This window comes from Bombina bombina, chromosome 1, assembly GCF_027579735.1.
Source record: "Bombina bombina isolate aBomBom1 chromosome 1, aBomBom1.pri, whole genome shotgun sequence".
NCBI classification, from domain to species: domain Eukaryota; kingdom Metazoa; phylum Chordata; class Amphibia; order Anura; family Bombinatoridae; genus Bombina; species Bombina bombina.
Window position 1 is genome coordinate 1,508,800,845 of NC_069499.1, and position 20,187 is coordinate 1,508,821,031.

The 20,187-nt window shown below is 37.8% G+C and overlaps 1 protein-coding gene across 1 annotated transcript in view; it reads right to left on the bottom strand.

The window, feature by feature from the left end:
• Nucleotides 1-3,262: 3,262 nt before the first annotated feature.
• CEP95 (centrosomal protein 95) overlaps nt 3,263-20,187 on the bottom strand; it is a 118,757-nt gene continuing 101,832 nt past the window's right edge. Inside the window, 2 exon segments of the mRNA XM_053721528.1 lie at nt 3,263-5,655; nt 19,991-20,062. Coding sequence (XP_053577503.1) covers nt 5,479-5,655; nt 19,991-20,062 — 249 coding nt within the window. The 3' untranslated portion in view covers nt 3,263-5,478.

Genomic DNA, 20,187 nt, shown 5'->3' on the forward strand with positions numbered 1-20,187 from the left:
ATAACTTCGTCACCTCGCCGCAGCTCTGCTGCGGCTCCTACCTTCCCGCTACCAGACTAAACATTCACAACCCGGCACACCTAAAGACGCTTGTAACCCAAGCAGCCTTAAGAGCCTAGATGAAATCTTTCACCCGGAACCGCCACAGTAACTGCGCTGTCAAAGCGCGCAAAGTAGTAAGTCCCGCCCTTCATGAGCGTAAACCACCAGCCATTACCGGAACGTAATAAAAAAATATATAAGTTCAACTAATCCCCAGCGTCAGCCAGCTCATCTAAAGTAACCCCACACAGCATGTCCCAGTGCTTCAAGGCTCCTAAGCAATGCCCGAGTGTCTGGTAAAAAAACATCCTCGCACGTTATCTCGTTTACCCTGTAGTGTCACATAATACCAGAGTCTGAAAATAACGTTCTTTTACATCTATATCCCAGCGCTTCTGGGTTAGTAACCAGCCAGAGTGTCTGGGTCATATCACCATTTTATAAGGGAGATCTCAATCTTAGCCCGCAAAAGTATAGTGCTAGTACAGTTAATCTGAGAGACTTTTGCCCAAGAAAAAAAACTGCACCTACCTCTATGCTGAGGACCAGCATGATAACTTCACAGTATCAAGAGGTCCACTCTTCCTCCTGAGGTCCTGTGAAAGAAAGGTCTTAGTTAGCAGTGTCTAAGACCATACACATAGAAGCAGCATAAGCGTGGGAGGTGCAGTGAAGCTAAAACTCCACTAGTTCCCATAGCCTAAAAGGCTAACACTCCAGATGCTGCTCTATAATAAAATAGTACACTTTGGCAACATTTGAAAATAACAAACTCTTGATTGAAGAATCTAAACTAATACCTCACTTTACCTCTTTCTATCACTAACACAGGAAAAGAGAATGACTGGAGTGGGAGGGAGGGGAGGAGCTATATATATATATATATACAGCTCTGCTGTAGAGCTCTTTGCCTCCTCCTGCTGACCAGGAGGCGATATCCCACAAGTAAGGATGAAATCCGTGGACTCGTCATATCTTGTAAAATAAACTGGGATTAGAACTATTCACTTCAGAACTAGCCCACAGCACACCTTAGAACATAAGAGCTAAGAGAATGAAAAATAAGTCGCACTGTAAATCCTCTACACCCGGCACCCCTAACTTACAGGGCACAGAAGGGGTTAAACTTGCCAGAATTAAAACACCAAAAAAACTTAGATCAATCGGATCAAATTCACAGCAGCTGAATCAGATAAGGGAGAGGTTGCCAAGGAGAGGGGGTTGGGTTCATCACCATAAGAATATGCAGGCCCAAGATTTGTGCAGAAAAAAACACCTCTCCTAAGGCCCCTGTGTCCTCCTGCCCAACTGCACTGTGAGAGATTTAATTGATAACTGTGCAAGGCAGTTACTGGCTCTATTAAAGATATAGTATTTATTTGTAGAAAAAAAAGGTTTTTGAGGTAAAAATGGTAAATTGACCTGCTAAGGAGTCCTAAGGATGCTAGATAATTACTATCCTGTGCCTCATTCCCCCAAATTCCCATGTTAAACACGTAGGTAAAGCTCATCAGGTGTATTACCTGAAAGAAGAGTACTATTGGATAACTCCTGGGCTGTGTAGTGCATGAGTCACTTACCTGGACTAAAGCACCCCTCCACTGTGTCTTACCAGCATGCTGAGGGCTTTCTCCCTCACAGGTTGCTGATCCAGTAGAGAGCCTATCCAGTGCAAGTAACTGTACTGCAGATATACCTGTAACCACTCAGGTGGAGGCTAGAGAATGATCCCTGGGATGCCTGAGTGCAGTTATGGCTTTTAGATGATTACCCACTAGGGCTCTGGAAAGCACATAACAGAGGTAATCCTCATCCCTGTTTCACTCAGAGTCTTACATCTTCTTGGAGTGAAGTTTTCTAGGGGTACTGGGTCCCAAATCAGGTCTGAGCCCACAAATCATATGAAAAAATTAACTCTTGATAGTAGAGAACCTCTGAAATCTATAAACTGGAGAGGAGGTAGGAGGAGCTAAGGCTCTGTGAGGTTTATTGACCACCTCCTGATAGGCTGCAATATATTCCACATGTTATGAAGATATGGACTCATCAGCTAAGAAGGAAAATACGTTTTTTAAAACAAATTGCATTGTCTCCCATTTGTTCAATACTGCCCTCTTGTGTGTGTTTGAATAACCAAATAGATTAGACAAATCAGTATACCATACACAGACCTATTAGTGCCGTCTTGTGTGTGTTTGGTATACAGATTTGTCTAATGTATTTGGTTATTCAAACACACACTAGAGGGCACTAATAGGTCTGTGTATGGTATATGGATTTGTCTAATCTACAGTCGTACCTCAGAGATATTACGGGTTCGGTTCCAGACCACTGCAATAAACCAAATATAGCAATAAAGTAAGTCAGTGTATATAAAACATAATTTATGTAAGAACTTACCTGACAAATTAATTTAATTCATTTATTTCATTGTGGCAAGAGTCCACGAGCTAGTTACCGATGGGATATACCCTCCTGGTAGGAATGTATATCCCATCTGTAACTAGCTTGTGGACTCTCGCCACCTATATGAAAGAAAAGTTATATTTACACTATACTGTAGTCTATTAAGTGTTCAATGACGTTATGTTAAAAAAAAAAAAAAGACTATGTACATACATTAAGTAAAAAATACTTTATTGCTAAAGAAATGCTAACCATCATCTGAGCCTTCAGTGAGTCAATCTTTTTCTGGTTGTATGTATATATATATATATATATATATATATATATATATACGTATATATGTATTCATATGTTTAAATATGTTGGAAAAATGGTGCCAGTAGACTTGCTGAACCAGGGTTGCCACAAACCTTTAATTTGTAAAAATAGCAATATCTGTGAAGTATTTAGTTATTCATACAGACCTATTAGCGCCCTCTTGTGTGTGTTTCCATAAACACAATCTCAGACCTATTTTTAAACAATATGATTTGCCAAATTTGTTTATCAGCTTTGTTTAAATGGGGAGAGAGTAAACGCTAAAAAGCTTAAAAGGCTAGTAAAAAGTACATTTTAATACATATAAAAATTTACAAATGTACTTTTTACTAGCCTTTTAAGCTTTTTAGCGCTTACTCTCTCCCCATTTTAAATTTTATATTGTTAGCCTACTAGGAGGCTATATAGTTAGTAAGCTTAAGGCCCTGGGTGTAGCGCTCGGTCCACTTCTCCTGTTCTTATCAGCTTTGTTTGCCAGGAAAAAAAAACTAGAGGCTTAGTATAATGTATTTTATTATTCACATTAACCTTGTTTGCTTCTCATATCAAAAAGCAATTCAGCAAAGTACAATGTGTGCAACAATTAGGTAGAAAATGTAATTAAAAAAAGCTACCTCTTAGTGTCACTGACTGCAAGTTGCTGCATGCTGCTTTGCTGCGTAATGGGTTAAGGCAGAACAAATTATTTACAAACAGAATAAAATATTTATTTACAAATAGGACAGACAGTACCAAGTAATTCTTTTTCTACCCCCCATTTGTATGAATTGTTACAGCATTTGTGCATTCTTCCATTACTTTGTCATAAGCAGCAATTTTGTTCACTAAAATGTTAGTAGTAGCAGCAAATCAGAAGTTTATTTCATTTTATGGTCTATAAAAAAGCAGCCACTTCTTTATTAATCATGAAACAGACTGGCCAGAATCTTAATTAGACTGAGTCAGACAGTAAATCAGTATAAATTAGCCTGTTGTTTTGGGTGATTAAGATGATTAAGGGTGAATAAATGTTTCTTATGAATCTATACTATATTATATGATTAAAATTAAAGGGATGTTGGCTAAAATTACTTTTTTTTGTGGAAGATTAGCACTAATTTGGGCACTCTCTAAAAAGTTTGCCATCAGTGAAATCATAATCTTCTTCCATTAAACTTTTCCCAATTGTGTTTTTAGCATAAAAGCAAGTTATATGACTTAAAGGGACAGTCAAAATAAAACGTTCATGATTCAGATGGGACATGCAATTTAAAAAAAACTTTCCACTCTACTTTTATCATCAAAATGCGCTTTGTTCTCTTGGTATTCTTTTTTGAAAGCTAAACACCTAGGTAAGCTCATATACTAATTTCTAAGCCCTTGAAGGACACCTTATCTCAGTGCATTTTATCAGTGTTTCACAGCGCTAGTTCCTGTCTGTAAAATAGATAACATTGTGCTCACTCCAGTGGAGACAGCACTAATTGTCTAAAATACAAGTATGTTAAAAGAACTGAGATAAGGGTGCAGTCAGCAGAGGCTTAGATACAAGGTAAAAACTGTATTAATATAACAGTGTTGGTTACGCAAAACTGGGAAATGGGTAATAAAGGGATACTCTATCTTTAAAAAAAAACATTTCACATAGACTGTCCTTTAAAATCAATTTTATGAAATGTTGTCTTTCAACTTTGACGCCGTTTTGACCAAACCTAACACCATCCCCAAAAAAAGGTATTGAAACTGGGGAGGCTTGAAAGGTTTTATTTTTTCACTGTCTGACCATAATAGGATGGTTAGTATTTGATCTTTTGACATATGGTAGCACATTATCAATGGGTATAGTACAACATCTGCAACCCTTTCCAGATATTTTGAAACCTGTGAAAATCTGCCCTTTCAAATGATCTGAACGATGAAAACACATTGCTATAGGACCAGGTTTTAGACTTTTCTCTGCAGAGGAGAATTTATGAGAACAAAATGACCATAGGAATACTAAAAACAAACGTACTGATCTAGACAATGTCTTGGCTCCTAAGCTATTTTGTGTCCATCTTTATTTAGTGGTGCTATTTAAACCTTTGTCTAGCACCTTGCTGCATCTGTTACATCAGACATTTCAGTGCTGGTGGACTTATGGCACAGTAAAAATATAATAATTAAGGCATTTTTAGTAAGATGACAACAAATATTAAAGGAAGAGAAAAAAAAACAAGGCAATAGATCAGTATTTCCTTTCTAAAAGGCAAATTAAATTTTTTTTAAAGATTACAAATAAGTTAATATCCTAAAATAAATAAATATTGTAAATTACTGTAAAAATTTGCTTTTGTACAATCAGCTGCAACAGAAGGTATTTTATAGATCAGCTCTACATTTTTGACCAGGGTGTTTCTATTAGGCACTTTTTAGTCACCTAAATACATAAAAAATGAATAATACAATTCATATATAACTTGGCATATTGAAACAGGACTGATTCAGTCATACCAGTTGTTGTTTGTTTATAATGTAGAACCATTTGTTTTCTGGGTGTAATTAATCCAATGACACTGCAGCAATAAACTCCGGAACTGCCAGAAATATCTGTAACAGGTCACTGTGACAAAAAGGAGCTTTTAAAGTGATTCAAAATGATTCCATTATAAACTACACTGCAAAAGTGGGCATAGGACCACAGAATAACCAGATGTTTACTCTCTGGCTCCCTTCTGTGGCACTATAGAGTCATTACAGGCAATGGCTCTTGCTATATTGGAAAGATGCCATCTGAAGTCTCTTTTTCAGTCGCTCTGCCTCCAGTTCTCGGAAGAAAGCGTCCTCATCTGCCTTGATGATCAGATCTTGAAGCTCCTGGATTTCCTTTTCCATTTTTGCTCTTAGGTCTTTCTTCATTATGTGCAGAGTCTGCAACAAGTAACATCAGGTTTAATAGGAAACAAATCACAGTAGATAAACAAAGCTTGTTGCAGACAGGACAGACATTATGACACACAATACAAGCAGCAGCTATATAATATGAATATTTAGTTAGTTTGAGGCGATAACATTCATTAAAAAAAAAGGTATTGAAGGTCTACCAAGTAAGCAGAAAATGCCCTCGTGGGCTGCAGTAGTTGGGGGTGATGCTTTTGAAGAGGCAACACAGCTTTATCCCCTCTCTTATATTCTCTATAGGTTTTAATTACACAAAAGTATTTCTTTTCTAGACTGTGCACCAATTAGTAGCCCTCCTTTGGTTTCTAGTGTCGAGTCACACACTGTTTTGAGTGTCTTCTCCAGATCACACTATGGATAATCATCTTCACACTGTGACGGAGTTATGGATGAATTTGGGTTGTAGGTGCCTATATATTAATCTGCCATTTTTGTTATTACAAAATAATATTTAATTAATAAAAGGTGCAACTAAGTAATTCCCTTGAGAAATCTGGTGTCTGTGCATTCTAGAGACTCACTAGGGCAGGTGTACAATTGTTTCAGGGCTAATTTTTACTCCTACTCTGGTCCTGAAGATGATTATTTTCTATGATGTACTGGCTACCCCGGTTTCCTCAGCACCTGTTAGGGGTGTCATGTAAATGGTCTGTAGTTTTATTAGTTTTTGGAATTGATGTAAAGAGGTGGAAGCAATTTATTATTGCACTATTGCTTGTATATAACAATTTAACCCCCCGCAAATGGATTAAACACACAGTTAAAGTCAGCAGCAGTCAGCAACGCACTACTGGGAGCTAACTGAACACAACTGGTGAGCCAATGGCAAGAGGCAAATGTGCGTAGCCACAAATTACCAGCTTCCCCCACTAAAAAAACAAATGTACATAGTTTTCTTGGTATCTTTTGATGAAAAAGAATAAGTATACATTTAAGAAGTGTCTTAAAATGACATGGCAGTTACATTTTGACGTTCCTATCCCCATCACGTGACGGTTGCTTTAATGGAGAACAAGCACAAAGCAGCAAATCTGCTATGAATAAAATAGACCAATGAAATCTAACCAATCTTCATGACATGACATTAGGTATTAGATAAACAGTTTTTTGTTGTAGGTTTGGCTATAAGTCCACATATGACAATGACAATTGTCACCATTTCCATAGATACCTTAGGTACACTATCATAGCTGCTGGAAGACACACAGAGTTCTAACCTACTATACCAAAAGCTGCATGTACCACTTACTGTGCGCACATTCCGCTTCTTGTTTGGCACCTCTAAATATTTAAACACTGGCTATTCTGTTTTCCCTGCATGTATCTGCTGTTTGCCAATTCATTCTTCTGCTTTCCTGGACATTAGGCCTGTGCAAGTATTGCAACTCTGTCTGGTTCACCCCTTAGTGACCACAGCACTTTTCAATTTTCTTACCATTAAGGACCAAGGCTATTTTTACATTTCTGCAGTGTTTGTGTTTAGCTGTGATTTTCCTCTTACTCATTTACTGTACCCACACATATTATATACTGTTTTTCTCGCCATTAAATAGACTTTCTAAAGATACCATTATTTTCATCATATCATAATTTACTATAATTTTATTTTATAAAATGATGGAAAAAATGAAAGAAAAAAAAAAAACCCACACACTTTTTCTAACTTTGACCCCCCAAAATCTGTTACACATCTACAACCACCAAAAAACACCAATGCTAAATAGTTTCTAAATTTTTTCCTGAGTTTAGAAATACCCAACAAGTGCAAGTAGCATTTTGTTACTTACAAACCATTTTTTTCCAAAATTGGCAAAAGTTACATTGTAAAACTGATAACTGTCAGGAATCCCTGAATAACCCCTCACATGTATATATTATTTTTTTTTAGTAGACAACCCAAAGTATTGATCTAGGCCCATTTTGGTATATTTCATCGCCAAATGCGATCAAATAAAAAAAAAAAAATCACTTTTTCACAAACTTTAGGTTGCTCACTGAAATTATTTACAAACAGCTTGTGCAATTATGGCACAAATGGTTGTAAATGCTTCTCTGGGATCCCCTTTGTTCAGAAACAGCATACATTTATGGCTTTGGCATTACTTTATGGTAATTAGAAGGCCGCTAAATGCCTCTGCGCACAACACTTGTATTATGTCCAGTAGTTAAGGGGTTAATACGGTAGCTTGTAGGATTAATTTTAGCTTTAGTGTAGAGATCAGCCTCCCACCTGACATCCCACGCCCTGATCCCTCCATGACCCCTCTCAAAATCTCTCTTCCCTCCCCCACAATTGTCACCGCCATCTTAAGTACTGGCAGAAAGTCTGCCAGTACTAAAATAAGTCTATTTTAAATAATTTATTTTAAATATATAAATAGTTTCTGCAGTGTAGGTTCCCACCTAACACCCCAACCTCCATGATTCCCCCCCAAACACCTCTCTTAAGCTCCCCCCTCTTCCTATTTGTGGCCATCTTCGGTACGGGCAGCTGTCTGCCCGTACCCAGTTTGTAATCAAATTTGCATATTTTGTATTTATTTATTTTATAACCCCATTTTTCCTGTAGTGTAGCTGCCCCCCCCCCCCTCCAATATCCTACCCCCTCCCTAATCCCTTTCCCAATTTCCCAATAATTATTTCCCCCCCCTCTCCCTCCTTCCATTAGCATTATGTGTTAAGTGGCCGGCGGCGCGCTCCCGTCAAACTCCCGCAACAGTTCCAGTGATGGGCCGCCCACCCTTCTCCCTGCTATGGCTCCCACCCACCAAAGATCACACCATCGATGGCCGATGCAGAGAGGGCCACAGAGTGTCTCTCTCTGCATCAGTGGGTAAACCCCCCCCCACATAATTTATGTAAGAATTTACCTGATAAATTAATTTCTTTCATATTGGCAAGAGTCCATGAGCTAGTGACGTATGGGATATACATTCCTACCAGGAGGGGTAAAGTTTCCCAAACCTCAAAATGCCTATAAATACACCCCCCCCCCTCACAATTCAGTTTAACGAATAACCAAGAAGTGGGGTGATAAGAAAGGAGCGAAAGCATCAACAAGGAATTGGAATAATTGTGCTTTATACAAAAAAATCATAACCACCATAAAAAGGGTGGGTCTCATGGACTCTTGCCAATATGAAAGAAATGAATTTTATCAGGTAAATTCTTACATAAATTATGTTTTCTTTCATGTAATTGGCAAGAGTCCATGAGCTAGTGACGTATGGGATAGCAGATACCCAAGATGTGGAACTTCCACACAAGAGTCACTAGAGAGGGAGGGATAAAATAAAGACAGCCAATTCCGCTGAAAAATTAATCCACAACCCAAATCAAAAGTTTTAATCTTATAATGAAAAAAACTATATACAATTATAAGCAGATCAAATTGAAACAGCTGCCTGAAGTACTTTTCTACCAAAAACTGCCTCTGAAGAAGAAAAAACATCAAAATGGTAGAATTTAGTAAAAGTATGCAAAGAAGACCAAGTTGCTGCTTTGCAAATCTGATCAACAGAAGCTTCATTCCTAAAAGCCCAGGAAGTAGAAACTGACCTAGTAGAATGAGCCGTAATCCTCTGAGGCGGGGATTTACCCGACTCCAAATAAGCATGATGAATTTTCCCAAAAGCTTTATTAAATAACATATAATCACTGCGTACAATGCAAAATAAGAATCATTACATATGCAACAGTGTAATAATGATGTCTTTTCCATATACTTGGAATACATTACAACTTTTAACAAAAATGAGTTGTGGATATATTTATCACTAAATGAACAATTTTAGGTTGCATAAGTAAATTATATAAACTAGATGAGGGAGAAATAAAATCAATAAATCAATGAGATGATACAGTAAACAAAACAAGTATAACTCCTGCAGAGTAAAAACTATTGTATCATTGATTGTTGGGCTACTGGGATAACCTTCTGTCAAGGTTAGGGTGTTAAGAGAGAGAGTCGGGTCTGTCAGTTAAGGGTGGTTAGTGGTTTTAAGTTTGAGGGGGGGATGGAAGGGTGGTGGTCTTGGGTATGGGGGGTTTCTGATTGAGGTATTCTTCCCACAAAAAGCAAAATCGAGTGGTAGTCGGTTATCTGCTTGTTGCGAGAATAACAATATTTTTCTAGTTGGAGGGATTGGGTGGTTGTTGTTCTCCAAACATGGATAGATGGGAGAGTGTTACATTTCCAGTTTTTAGGAATTAGGTGTTTTGCGGAGATTGTCATGATAGTCAGTAGAGCTAATCGAAGTTTGCATGTTATTTTGGTAAATTTATTGAAGATGAAAAACCAAATGTCAAGCTTGAGGTTTAACGATAGGACTTTTTCTAACTCAACTCTGATGGCTTCCCAATATGCCTGAGCCATTGGACATGTCCACAATATACGTGTGGGGGTGCCAATGTTTTGCCAACCTCTCCAGCATTCCGGTGAGTGTGTGGGGAAAATAGTGTGTAGTCGGTGGGGAGTGTAGTACCATCTATATAGTAGCTTAACGTTCATTTCCATTACGTAAATAGACAAAGAGGATTTTGTCATGTAGGAGAAGATTTTGATGAATCAAAAGCTTTAACCAAGATGCCAAAGAAATTGCAGAAGCCTTCTGACCTTTCCTAGAACCAGAAAAGATAACAAATAGACTAGAAGTCTTTCTGAAATCTTTAGTAGCTTCAACATAATATTTCAAAGCTCTTACCACATCCAAAGAATGTAAAGATCTCTCAAGAGAATTTTTAGGATTAGGACACAATGAAGGGACAACAATTTCTCTACTAATGTTGTTGGAATTCACAACCTTAGGTAAAAATGTAAATGAAGTCCGCAAGACCGCCTTATCCTGATGAAAAATCAGAAAAGGAGACTCACAAGAAAGAGCAGATAATTCAGAAACTCTTTGAGCAGAAGAGATGGCCAAAAGGAACAATACTTTCCAAGAAAGTAATTTAATGTCCAGAGAATGCATAGGCTCAAACGGAGGAGCCTGTAAAGCTTTCAAAACCAAATTAAGACTCCAAGGAGGAGAGATTGATTTAATGACAGGCTTAATACGAACCAAAGCCTGTACAAAACAATGAATATCAGGAAGATTAGCAATTTTTCTGTGAAATAGAACAAAGAGCAGAGATTTGTCCTTTCAAGGAACTTGCAGACAAGCCCTTATCCAAACCATCCTGAAGAAACTGTAAAATTCTAGGAATTCTAAAAGAATGCCAAGAGAATTTAAGAGAAGAACACCATGAAATGCAAGTCTTCCAAACTCGATAATAAATCTTTCTAGACACAGATTTACGAGCCTGCAACATAGTATTAATCACTGAGTCAGAGAAACCTCTATGACTAAGCGTTCAATCTCCATACCTTCAAATTTAATGATTTGAGATCCTGATGGAAAAATGGGCCTTGAGATAGAAGGTCTGGCCTTAACGGAAGTGGCCAAGGTTGGCAACTGGACATCCGGACAAGATCCACATACCAAAACCTGTGTGGCCATGCTGGAGCCACCAGCAGTACAAACTAACGCTCCATTATGATTTTGGAAATCACTCTTGGAAGAAGAACTAGAGGCGGAAAGATATAAGCAGGATGATAACTCCAAGGAAGTGTCAACGCATCCACTGCTTCCGCCTGAGGATCCCTGGACCTGGACAGATACCTGGGAAGCTTCCTGTTTAGATGAGAAGCCATCAGATCTATTTCTGGAAGCCCCCACATCTGAACAATCAAAAAACACATCTGGGTGAAGAGACCACTCTCCCGGATGTAAAGTCTGGCGACTGAGATAATCTGCTTCCCAAATGTCTATACCTGGGATATGTACTGCAAAAATTAGACAGGAGCTGGATTCCGCCCAAGCAAGTATCCGAGATACTTCTTTCATAGCTTGAGGACTGTGAGTCCCACCTTGATGATTGACATACGCCACGGTTGTGACATTGTCTTTCTGAAAACAAATAAACGGTTCTTTCTTCAGAAGAGGCCAAAACTGAAGAGCTCTGAGAATCGCACAGAGTTCCAAAATATTGATTGGTAATCTCGCCTCTTGAGATTTCCAAACCCCCTGCGCTGTCAGAGATCCCCAGACAGCTCCCCAACCTGAAAGACTCGCATCTGTTGTGATCACAGTCCAGGTTGGACGAACAAAAGAGGCCCCTTGAACTAAAAGATGGTGATCTAACCACCAAGTCAGAGATAATCGAACATTGGGATTTAAGGATATTAATTGTGATATCCCTGTATAATCCCTGCACCATTGATTCATCATACAAAGCTGAAGGGGTCTCATGTGAAAACAAGCAAAAGCGATCACGTCCGATGCTGCAGTCATGAGACCTAAAACCTCCATGCACATAGCTACTGAAGGGAATGATTGAATTTGGTTGCAGCTTGTCGGAACCTTCAGTTTCAGACATCTCTTGTCATGGATACTGAATCTGTTTGGAAACCTAAAAAGTTTACCCTTGTCTTAGGAGTCAAAGAATTTTTTGGTAAATTGATCCTCCAACCATGTTTTTGAAGAAACAACACTAGTTGATTCATGTGAGATTCTGCAGAACGTAAAGACTGAGCAAGTACAAAGATATCGTCCAAATAAGGAACCACCACAATACCCCGCTCTCTGATTACAGAGAGTAGGGCACCGAGAACCTTTGAAAAGATCCTTGGAGCTGTCGCTAGGCCAAAAGGAAGAGCAACAAATTGGTAATGCTTGTCTAGAAAAGAGAATCTCAGGAACTGATGGTGATCTGGATGAATCGGAATATGAAGATATGCATCCTGTAAGTCTATTGTGGACATATTATGCCCTTGCTGAACAAAAGGCAGAATAGTCCTTATAGTCACCATTTTGAATGTTGGTATTGTCACATAACGGTTCAAAATTTTTAGATCCAGAACTGGTCTGAAAGAATTCTCCTTCTTTGGGACAATGAACAGATTTGAATAAAACCCCAGACCCCGTTCCTGAACAGGAACTGGCACAATTACCCCAGATACCTCCAGGTCTGAAACAAACTTCAGGAAAGCCTGAGCCTTTTCTGGGTTCACTGGAATGCGTGAGAGAAAGAAACTTCTCACAGGCGGTTTTATTTTGAAACCTATTCTGTACCCTTGAGAAACAATGTTCTGAATCCAATGATTTTGGATTGAATTGATCCAAATATCCTTGAAGAATTTTAATCTGCCCCCTACCAGCTGATCTGGAATGAGGGCCGCACCTTCATGCAGACTTGGGGGCTGATTTAGATCTTTTAAATGGCTTGGATTTATTCCAGACTGAAGAAGGCTTCCAATTGGAAACCGTTCCCTTAGGGGAAGGATCAGGTTTCTGTTCCTTATTTTGTCGAAAGGAACGAAAACGATTAGCAGCCTTAAATTTACCCTTAGATTTTTTATCCTGAGGCAAAAAAGCTCCCTTCCCCCCAGTGACAGTTGAAATAATAGAATCCAACTGAGAACCAAATAATGTATTACCTTGGAAAGAAAGAGATTGCAACGTTGATTTAGAAGTCATATCAGCATTCCAAGATTTAAGCCATAAAGCTCTTCTAGCTAATATAGCTAAAGACATATATCTGACATCAATTCTGATGATATCTAAAATGGCATCACAAATGAAATTATTAGCATGTTGAATTAACTTAACAATGCTATACACATTATGATCTGATACTTGTTGCGCTAGGGTTTCCAACCAAAAAGTTGAAGCAGCTGCAACATCAGCCAAAGAAATAGCAGGCCTAAGAAGATGACCTGAACATAAATAAGCCTTCCTTAGATAAGATTCAAGTTTCCTATCTAAAGGATCTTTAAAAGAAGTACTATCTGCCGTAGGAATAGTAGTACGTTTAGCAAGAGTAGAGATGGCCCCATCAACTTTGGGGATCTTTTCCCAAAACTCCAATCTATCAGACGGCAAAGGGTACAGCTTCTTAAACCTTGAAGGAGTAAAAGAAGTACCCAGTCTATTCCATTCCCTAGAAATTACATCTGAAATAGCATCAGGAACTGGAAAAACCTCTGGAATAACTACATGAGGTTTAAAAACTGAATTTAAACGTTTACTAGTTTTAATATCAAGAGTCTCCTCCATATCTAATGCAATCAACACCTCTCTCAATAAGGATCAAATATACTCCATTTTAAATAAGTATGAAGATTTGTCAGTGTCAATATCTGAGGCAGAATCTTCTGAACCAGATAGATCCATCAGAATGTTGTCGGTCATTTAAAAAAATCATCAATTTTATGAGAAGTTTTAAAAGACCTTTTACGTTTATTAGAAGGTGGTATGACAGACAAAGCCTTCTGAATAGAATTAGAAACAAATTCTCTCACATTAACAGGAATATCCTGAGCATTAGATGTTGAAGGAATAACAACAGGTAATGGATTACTACTAATGGAAATATTTTCTGTGTGTAAAAGTTTGTCATGACAACTATCACAAATTACAGCCGGAGGTACAGTTACCACAAGTTTACAACAAATGCACTTATCTTTGGTAGAACCGACATCAGGCAGCAGGATTCCAATAGTGGATTCTGAAACTGGATCAGCTTGAGACATCTTGCAATATGTAAGAGAAAAAATAACATATAAAGCAAAATAATCAATTTCCTTATATGACAGTTTCAGGAATGGGAAAAAATGCAAACAGAATAAGCCTCTGGAAACCAGAAGCAAAAATACATGAAGACTTAAATAATGTCAAAGTCTGGCGCCAAGTATGACACCCACAACTGACAAAATATTTTTGGCGCCAAAAACGTCTGCAACAAACACAAACCTCATAGATGACGCAACTACGTGAAAATTCTCGGCGCCAACTAAGACACAGGAAATGACGAAAATATGTCAACAAACGTAACTCTCGCGCCAAAAAAGTCTTGTGCCAAGAATGACGCAATAAATTATAGCATTTTGCGCACCCGCAAGCCTAACAGCCCGCAATTTAGAAGAAAGTCAATTTGAAAATTTCAGGTAAGATTTTTTTTTATTATATGTGCATTTCCCAAAATGAAACTGACAGTCTGCAAAAAGGAAATATACTGATAAACCTGAATAATGGCAAATATAAGTACAAACATTATATTTAGAACTTTACATTTAAAAGTGCCAAACCATAGCCGAGAGTGTCTTAATAAAGGAAAACATACTTACCGAAAGACACTCATCTACATAAAGTAGATAGCCAAACCAGTACTGAAACGAGAATCAGCAGAGGTAATGGTATATAAGAGTATATTGTCGATCTGAAAAGGGAGGTAGGAGATGAATCTCTACGACCGATAACAGAGAACCTATGAAATAGATCCCTGTTAGCATGACCATTGCATTCAATAGGTAATACTCCCTTCACATCCCTCTGTCATTCACTGCACTCTGAGAGGAACCGTGCTTGAGCATGCTGAGAAGCGCATATCAACGTAGAAATCTAGCACAAACTTACTTCACCACCTCCATAGGAGGCAAAGTTTGTAAAACGGAATTGTGGGTGTGGTGGGGGGTGTATTTATAGGCATTTTGAGGTTTGGGAAACTTTGCCCCTCCTGGTAGGAATGTATATCCCATACGTCACTAGCTCATGGACTCTTGCCAATTACATGAAAGAAAAGGGTATTGCAGGATGCCTCAATATCAAGGCATCTCTGTAATACCCTGAAAGCGATCACAATCGCTTCCAGCACTCGAAACCCCAGAGTACTTGTCAGGCACGTGCTTGGTCCTTAACTGACACTTTTTGTAGGACGTGCCTGACTTGTCCTTGGTTGTTAAGGGGTTTAAGATACATGAAACCGGTACTACTCCCTAAGCTGACCTATCTTTTTCGCTCACTCCCCATCCTAGTCCCCAAGTCACTAATAGGTAAATTCCAACAAGTCTGCAATAGGTTTATCTGGAGGAATAAACATCCTAGAGTAGCTACTCGAATAATGCAGCAGCCACTATGTAGTGGGGGTGCGGGCACCCCTAACATAGCTATTTATCATGAGGCCTCACGGCTAGCGCACATCCTCTCTTGGAATGTCACCTCTTCTCCTAATAGATGGCAGGAACTAGAACAAGCCACCTTACCCAATTCCCTGCTACTTCCGGATCTTATATGGCTCCCTAAGCACGTCAGATGTACATATAGAATACACAACACAATTATCCTACATGCCCTTAGTTTCTGGGATAGACTACGCTCATTAAAGCACATTGCCCCACATCCCTCCCCTATTCATTCCCTTTCGGGACTTCTAGCGGCTCTCAAAAACTCTCACCCACAACTCTGGCAAAAGTGTGGCATTTTTTGTATAGCTGATTTGTTTCCCAGAGGCCGGTTTATAGCTACTTCACAATTTATATCCACTTACAACCCATCACCCCTCTTACAATATGAATTCTGGAGGTTACGCAGCCTTTTAAAATCTTGGGGATTTTGCGATAAACCGCTACGTGACGCAACCGACTGGGAAAAGAGATGGACGGGGAAAGTGAAAATTATGCGGGCACTATCAATCTCTTATAGAGATCTGTTAAACTCTCCTACCTTCTATAAGTCAGCCTACATTTTAGCCTGGGAGAGAGACTTAAAATTCTATGCAGAACAAGCTGATTGGTTTAGGGCTGCCATGCAAACTAAGCAAGCGCTTCACTGTGTAACTTTGCTAGAGTGTACATTAAAGTATGTACCCAATGGCACCTCACACCGCTTAGACTTTTCAAAATCTCCCACTCTAGCTCCCCGCTATGCTGGAGAGAATGTGGGATGGTGGGATCGCCAGCCCATATATGGTGGGAATGCCTGGTATTGCGACCTTTTTGGACTGTAATCTTTAATAAATGCCTGACCCTCGATCCCTTGATTGGCAATTCCCCACAAACTGCTCTATTTCATATAGCTATTAAGACAAATTCTACTCCTACTAATTTCCTGAGTATTTACCTATTTTCGTCTGCCAAACAAGCAATTGCAAGACTCTGGAAACAAAAGTCAATCCCGAGTTGGGGCGATGTAGGTAAAATTATGTCCTACTTTGAACACATGGATTTCCCAATATTTACCCAGCAGAACAAGGTGTCTTTACACTCTCAAATTTGGGACACTTGGAAGCAGGTGACTGACCTAGCAAGTCTACCTCCTGGAAACACTCGGCCTCATGTGAGCGCTAATTAAGCACTGTTTGAGCCACTATACAGTTAGACATAACCATAATAGAGGGTACTACTCTAGGGACTCTAGCTAATTTCCACTCCTACCCTCCATTCCCCCCCCCCCTTTTTTTTTCCCTCCTCTTCTTCTCTCCTTCCTCTTCACCTGCCCTGTTTCCCATCCACCCTTTACCCCCTCCATTTCCACTTCACACTTTACTACCGTACGTCTGGGTCACCAGTACAGTTAATTATCGTTTTATGAATAATAAACTATTTACATAGTTATATAATTTTTGCAATCATATGGTATTTTACAGTATTATAAAAAATAAAAAAATGCTGAGGTTGATTGATATGGTGATGTCACCAGGTTGTATGTTCACCCATGTAATGAATCTGTCACAATGCTATATGCTAATAATCTTATAGTGGATGTGTGAGCATTACCTTGCTGTTTTTGTAACTTTTGACCTCAATAAAATATTATAATAAAAAAAAAAAAAAAAAAAAAAAAAGATACATGAAACCCATAAATTTTCTTTAATGATTCAGATAGAGAATACAATTTTCAAAACGTTTCCAATTTACTTCTATTATCAAATTTGCTTCATTCTCTTGTTATTCTTTATTGAAGAGATATCTAGATAGCAGCACTATTACCTGTCCTGCCAGACATGTGCACGCTACCTATCTAGCGCTCTTGCTAACGTAGAACATTAATGCAAAACTGATACTATATACTGCTGCAGACACGTGCACGCTCCTTAACTCATCTTACTGCTTTTTAAAAAAGGATAACAAAAAAACAAAGAACATTTTATAACTGAAGTAAATTGGAAAGTTGATTAAAATGATCTGCTATCTGAATCATGAAAGAAAAAAAGGTTTTATGTCCCTTAAACACTTTGCATCCCGACAGGACGTCACCTTCCTATTGAATACGACCTCTTCCTGCCTGCATTCTGACACTTCCTCACCTCGACTCTCTGCACCTAGTTAGATTGTGATATTTGCCTGGATTTTAACTTGTTTTAATCCTCGTGTCTCTTATTGAGACTTTTTATTGCTGTGGTTTTTTTTCCAGCAATTTGCTGTGCTATTATACTATTTTATCTTTCTGCGGCCTTCCCTGCTTGTTATTATCCTGCTTCTGGGATGTGCTTTATTATACCAGAATCATTGGTCAGATTTGTAGTAACTGATAAATCCAAGCTAAATGCCAAATCTGTTGATCCATTTCAAAATGATCACAATTTAACATGAAATGTTTGATTAAACTATGGATGGGCATAATATAAAATCGGCAGCTAAAGAGACACTGAACCCAAATTTTTTCTTTCATGATTCTAATAGAGCATGCAATTTTAAGCAACCTTCTAATTTACTCCTAGTATCAATTTTTCTTCATTCTTTTGCTATCTTTATTTGAAAAAGAAGGCATCTAGGTTTTTTGGTTCAGTACTCTGGACAGCACTTTTTTTATTGGTGGATGAATTTATCCACCAATCAGCAAAGACAACCCAGGTTGTTCACCAAAAATGGCCCGGCATCTAAACTTACATTCTTGCATTTCAAATAAAGATACCAAGAGAATAAAGAAAATTTGATAATAGGAGTAAGTTAGAAAGTTGCTTAAAACTTCATGCTCTATCTGAATCATGAAAGAAAAAATTTGGGTTCAGTGTCCCTTTAAGTATTGCATTGAAAAAGATATTGATAAACAAACATTTTAAAAGCATTAAAGGGACACTAAACCCAATTTTTTTCTTTCATGATTCAGATAGAACAAGTAATTTTAAACAACTTCCGAATTTACTTCTATTATCTAATTTACTTCATTCTCTTGATATCCATTGTTGAAAAGCATATCTAGATAGGCTCAAGTAGCTGCTGATTGGATCACCTTTGAGGATTGCTATTTATTCAACAAAGGATATCTAAAGAATGAAGCAAATTAGATTATAGAAGTAAATTGGAATGTTGTTTAAAATTACACACTATCTGAATCATGAAATATTTTTGGGGGGTTTAATGTCCCTTTAAGGACTCAATATATGAAGTATCTAAAATGATAGAATCTGATATTGATAAAATGGTGCTCATATTATAATCAATGTATAAGTATGAAAGGCTCAAACACTTCAGTACTAGGATGGCTGGCTAGCGTTTGAAGCTTTCGTGCTACCTGCCCTGACATTGAAATCTTTTGTCTAAAGATATTGTAATATTTAATGTATATAATAAAGTGTATAGGAAATTAAATGTATACATTGAGACTAAAAGGTTTGTTTGTAAATACTGCTAAAATATTTTAAATTATAATAAAGTGTTCTAGGGCTATATTCAATATGAACTACATTGTATTCGCTGATGAATGCTGGGTAGTCGATAAATCATTACAGAGCTTCTAACTTATATAGAACTGTTATATTTGACATTTAATTTACTCTGGTCAAGAAGATTTAGTTTCCCAATCACAATGTGTCCCTATCTCATGGTGTAACAGACTATTTCATTAAATTTGAATTAATTTAAAAAGTTTCTATAGCTTGTTTTGTACTCTTTTAATATTGTAATAAATCTATTATATATTTCATCATAATTGAGCCCTTGTTACTGCAGCATAATTATATTTATTGTGTTCATAATATTACATATGTCAAAAAGTTATTTAATTGAATATTTAACAATAATTTGTATTATTAATATTCATAAACATACATAATATCATACAACAAGGGCATTCAAAATAAATGAATTTTGTAGTTTTATTTCCTTAATTAAATATTTTATGGAGTGTAGAGTTTCTTTAAGCTATTTCCCCTTTTTAACATTTTGCTTTTTTCATCTTCATTGCAATTATGAGGCAAATCTGAAATAGATTTTCATAAACCTTTATACCTCAGTTATCATTAAACTTAAAAAGAGAATTAGTAATTAACTGGCTTGCACTCTCGTGGTCATACTCACAGGCAGCGCAGCACATAGCTGTACAACACAGGCCTACTAACTACTTACAAATGAACGGCAGCGTGATTAATATACTGTATTTAGTGAGGTCGCACATCTCTACCTGGAAATACTGGTAGTTGAAAAGAACTAAAACCTATGTTTAATAAGTGCCCAGACTACGCCACGGCCGGTATAAAGTGAACTTACTTTTGCTTGGGCCTTCTCTCTTGACTGGATATCATGTCGTTCCTGATTGACTGCTTCTGCCAACATCGAAAACTACAAAAGGAAGGAAAATCAGGTTATTAGAATACTGAATTCACTGCCTAGAGTTTAATTCTGTGTATTTACTAAAATAGAATTATAGCCAATTTAGCAACATTGCTAGCCTGACATTTTTGGAG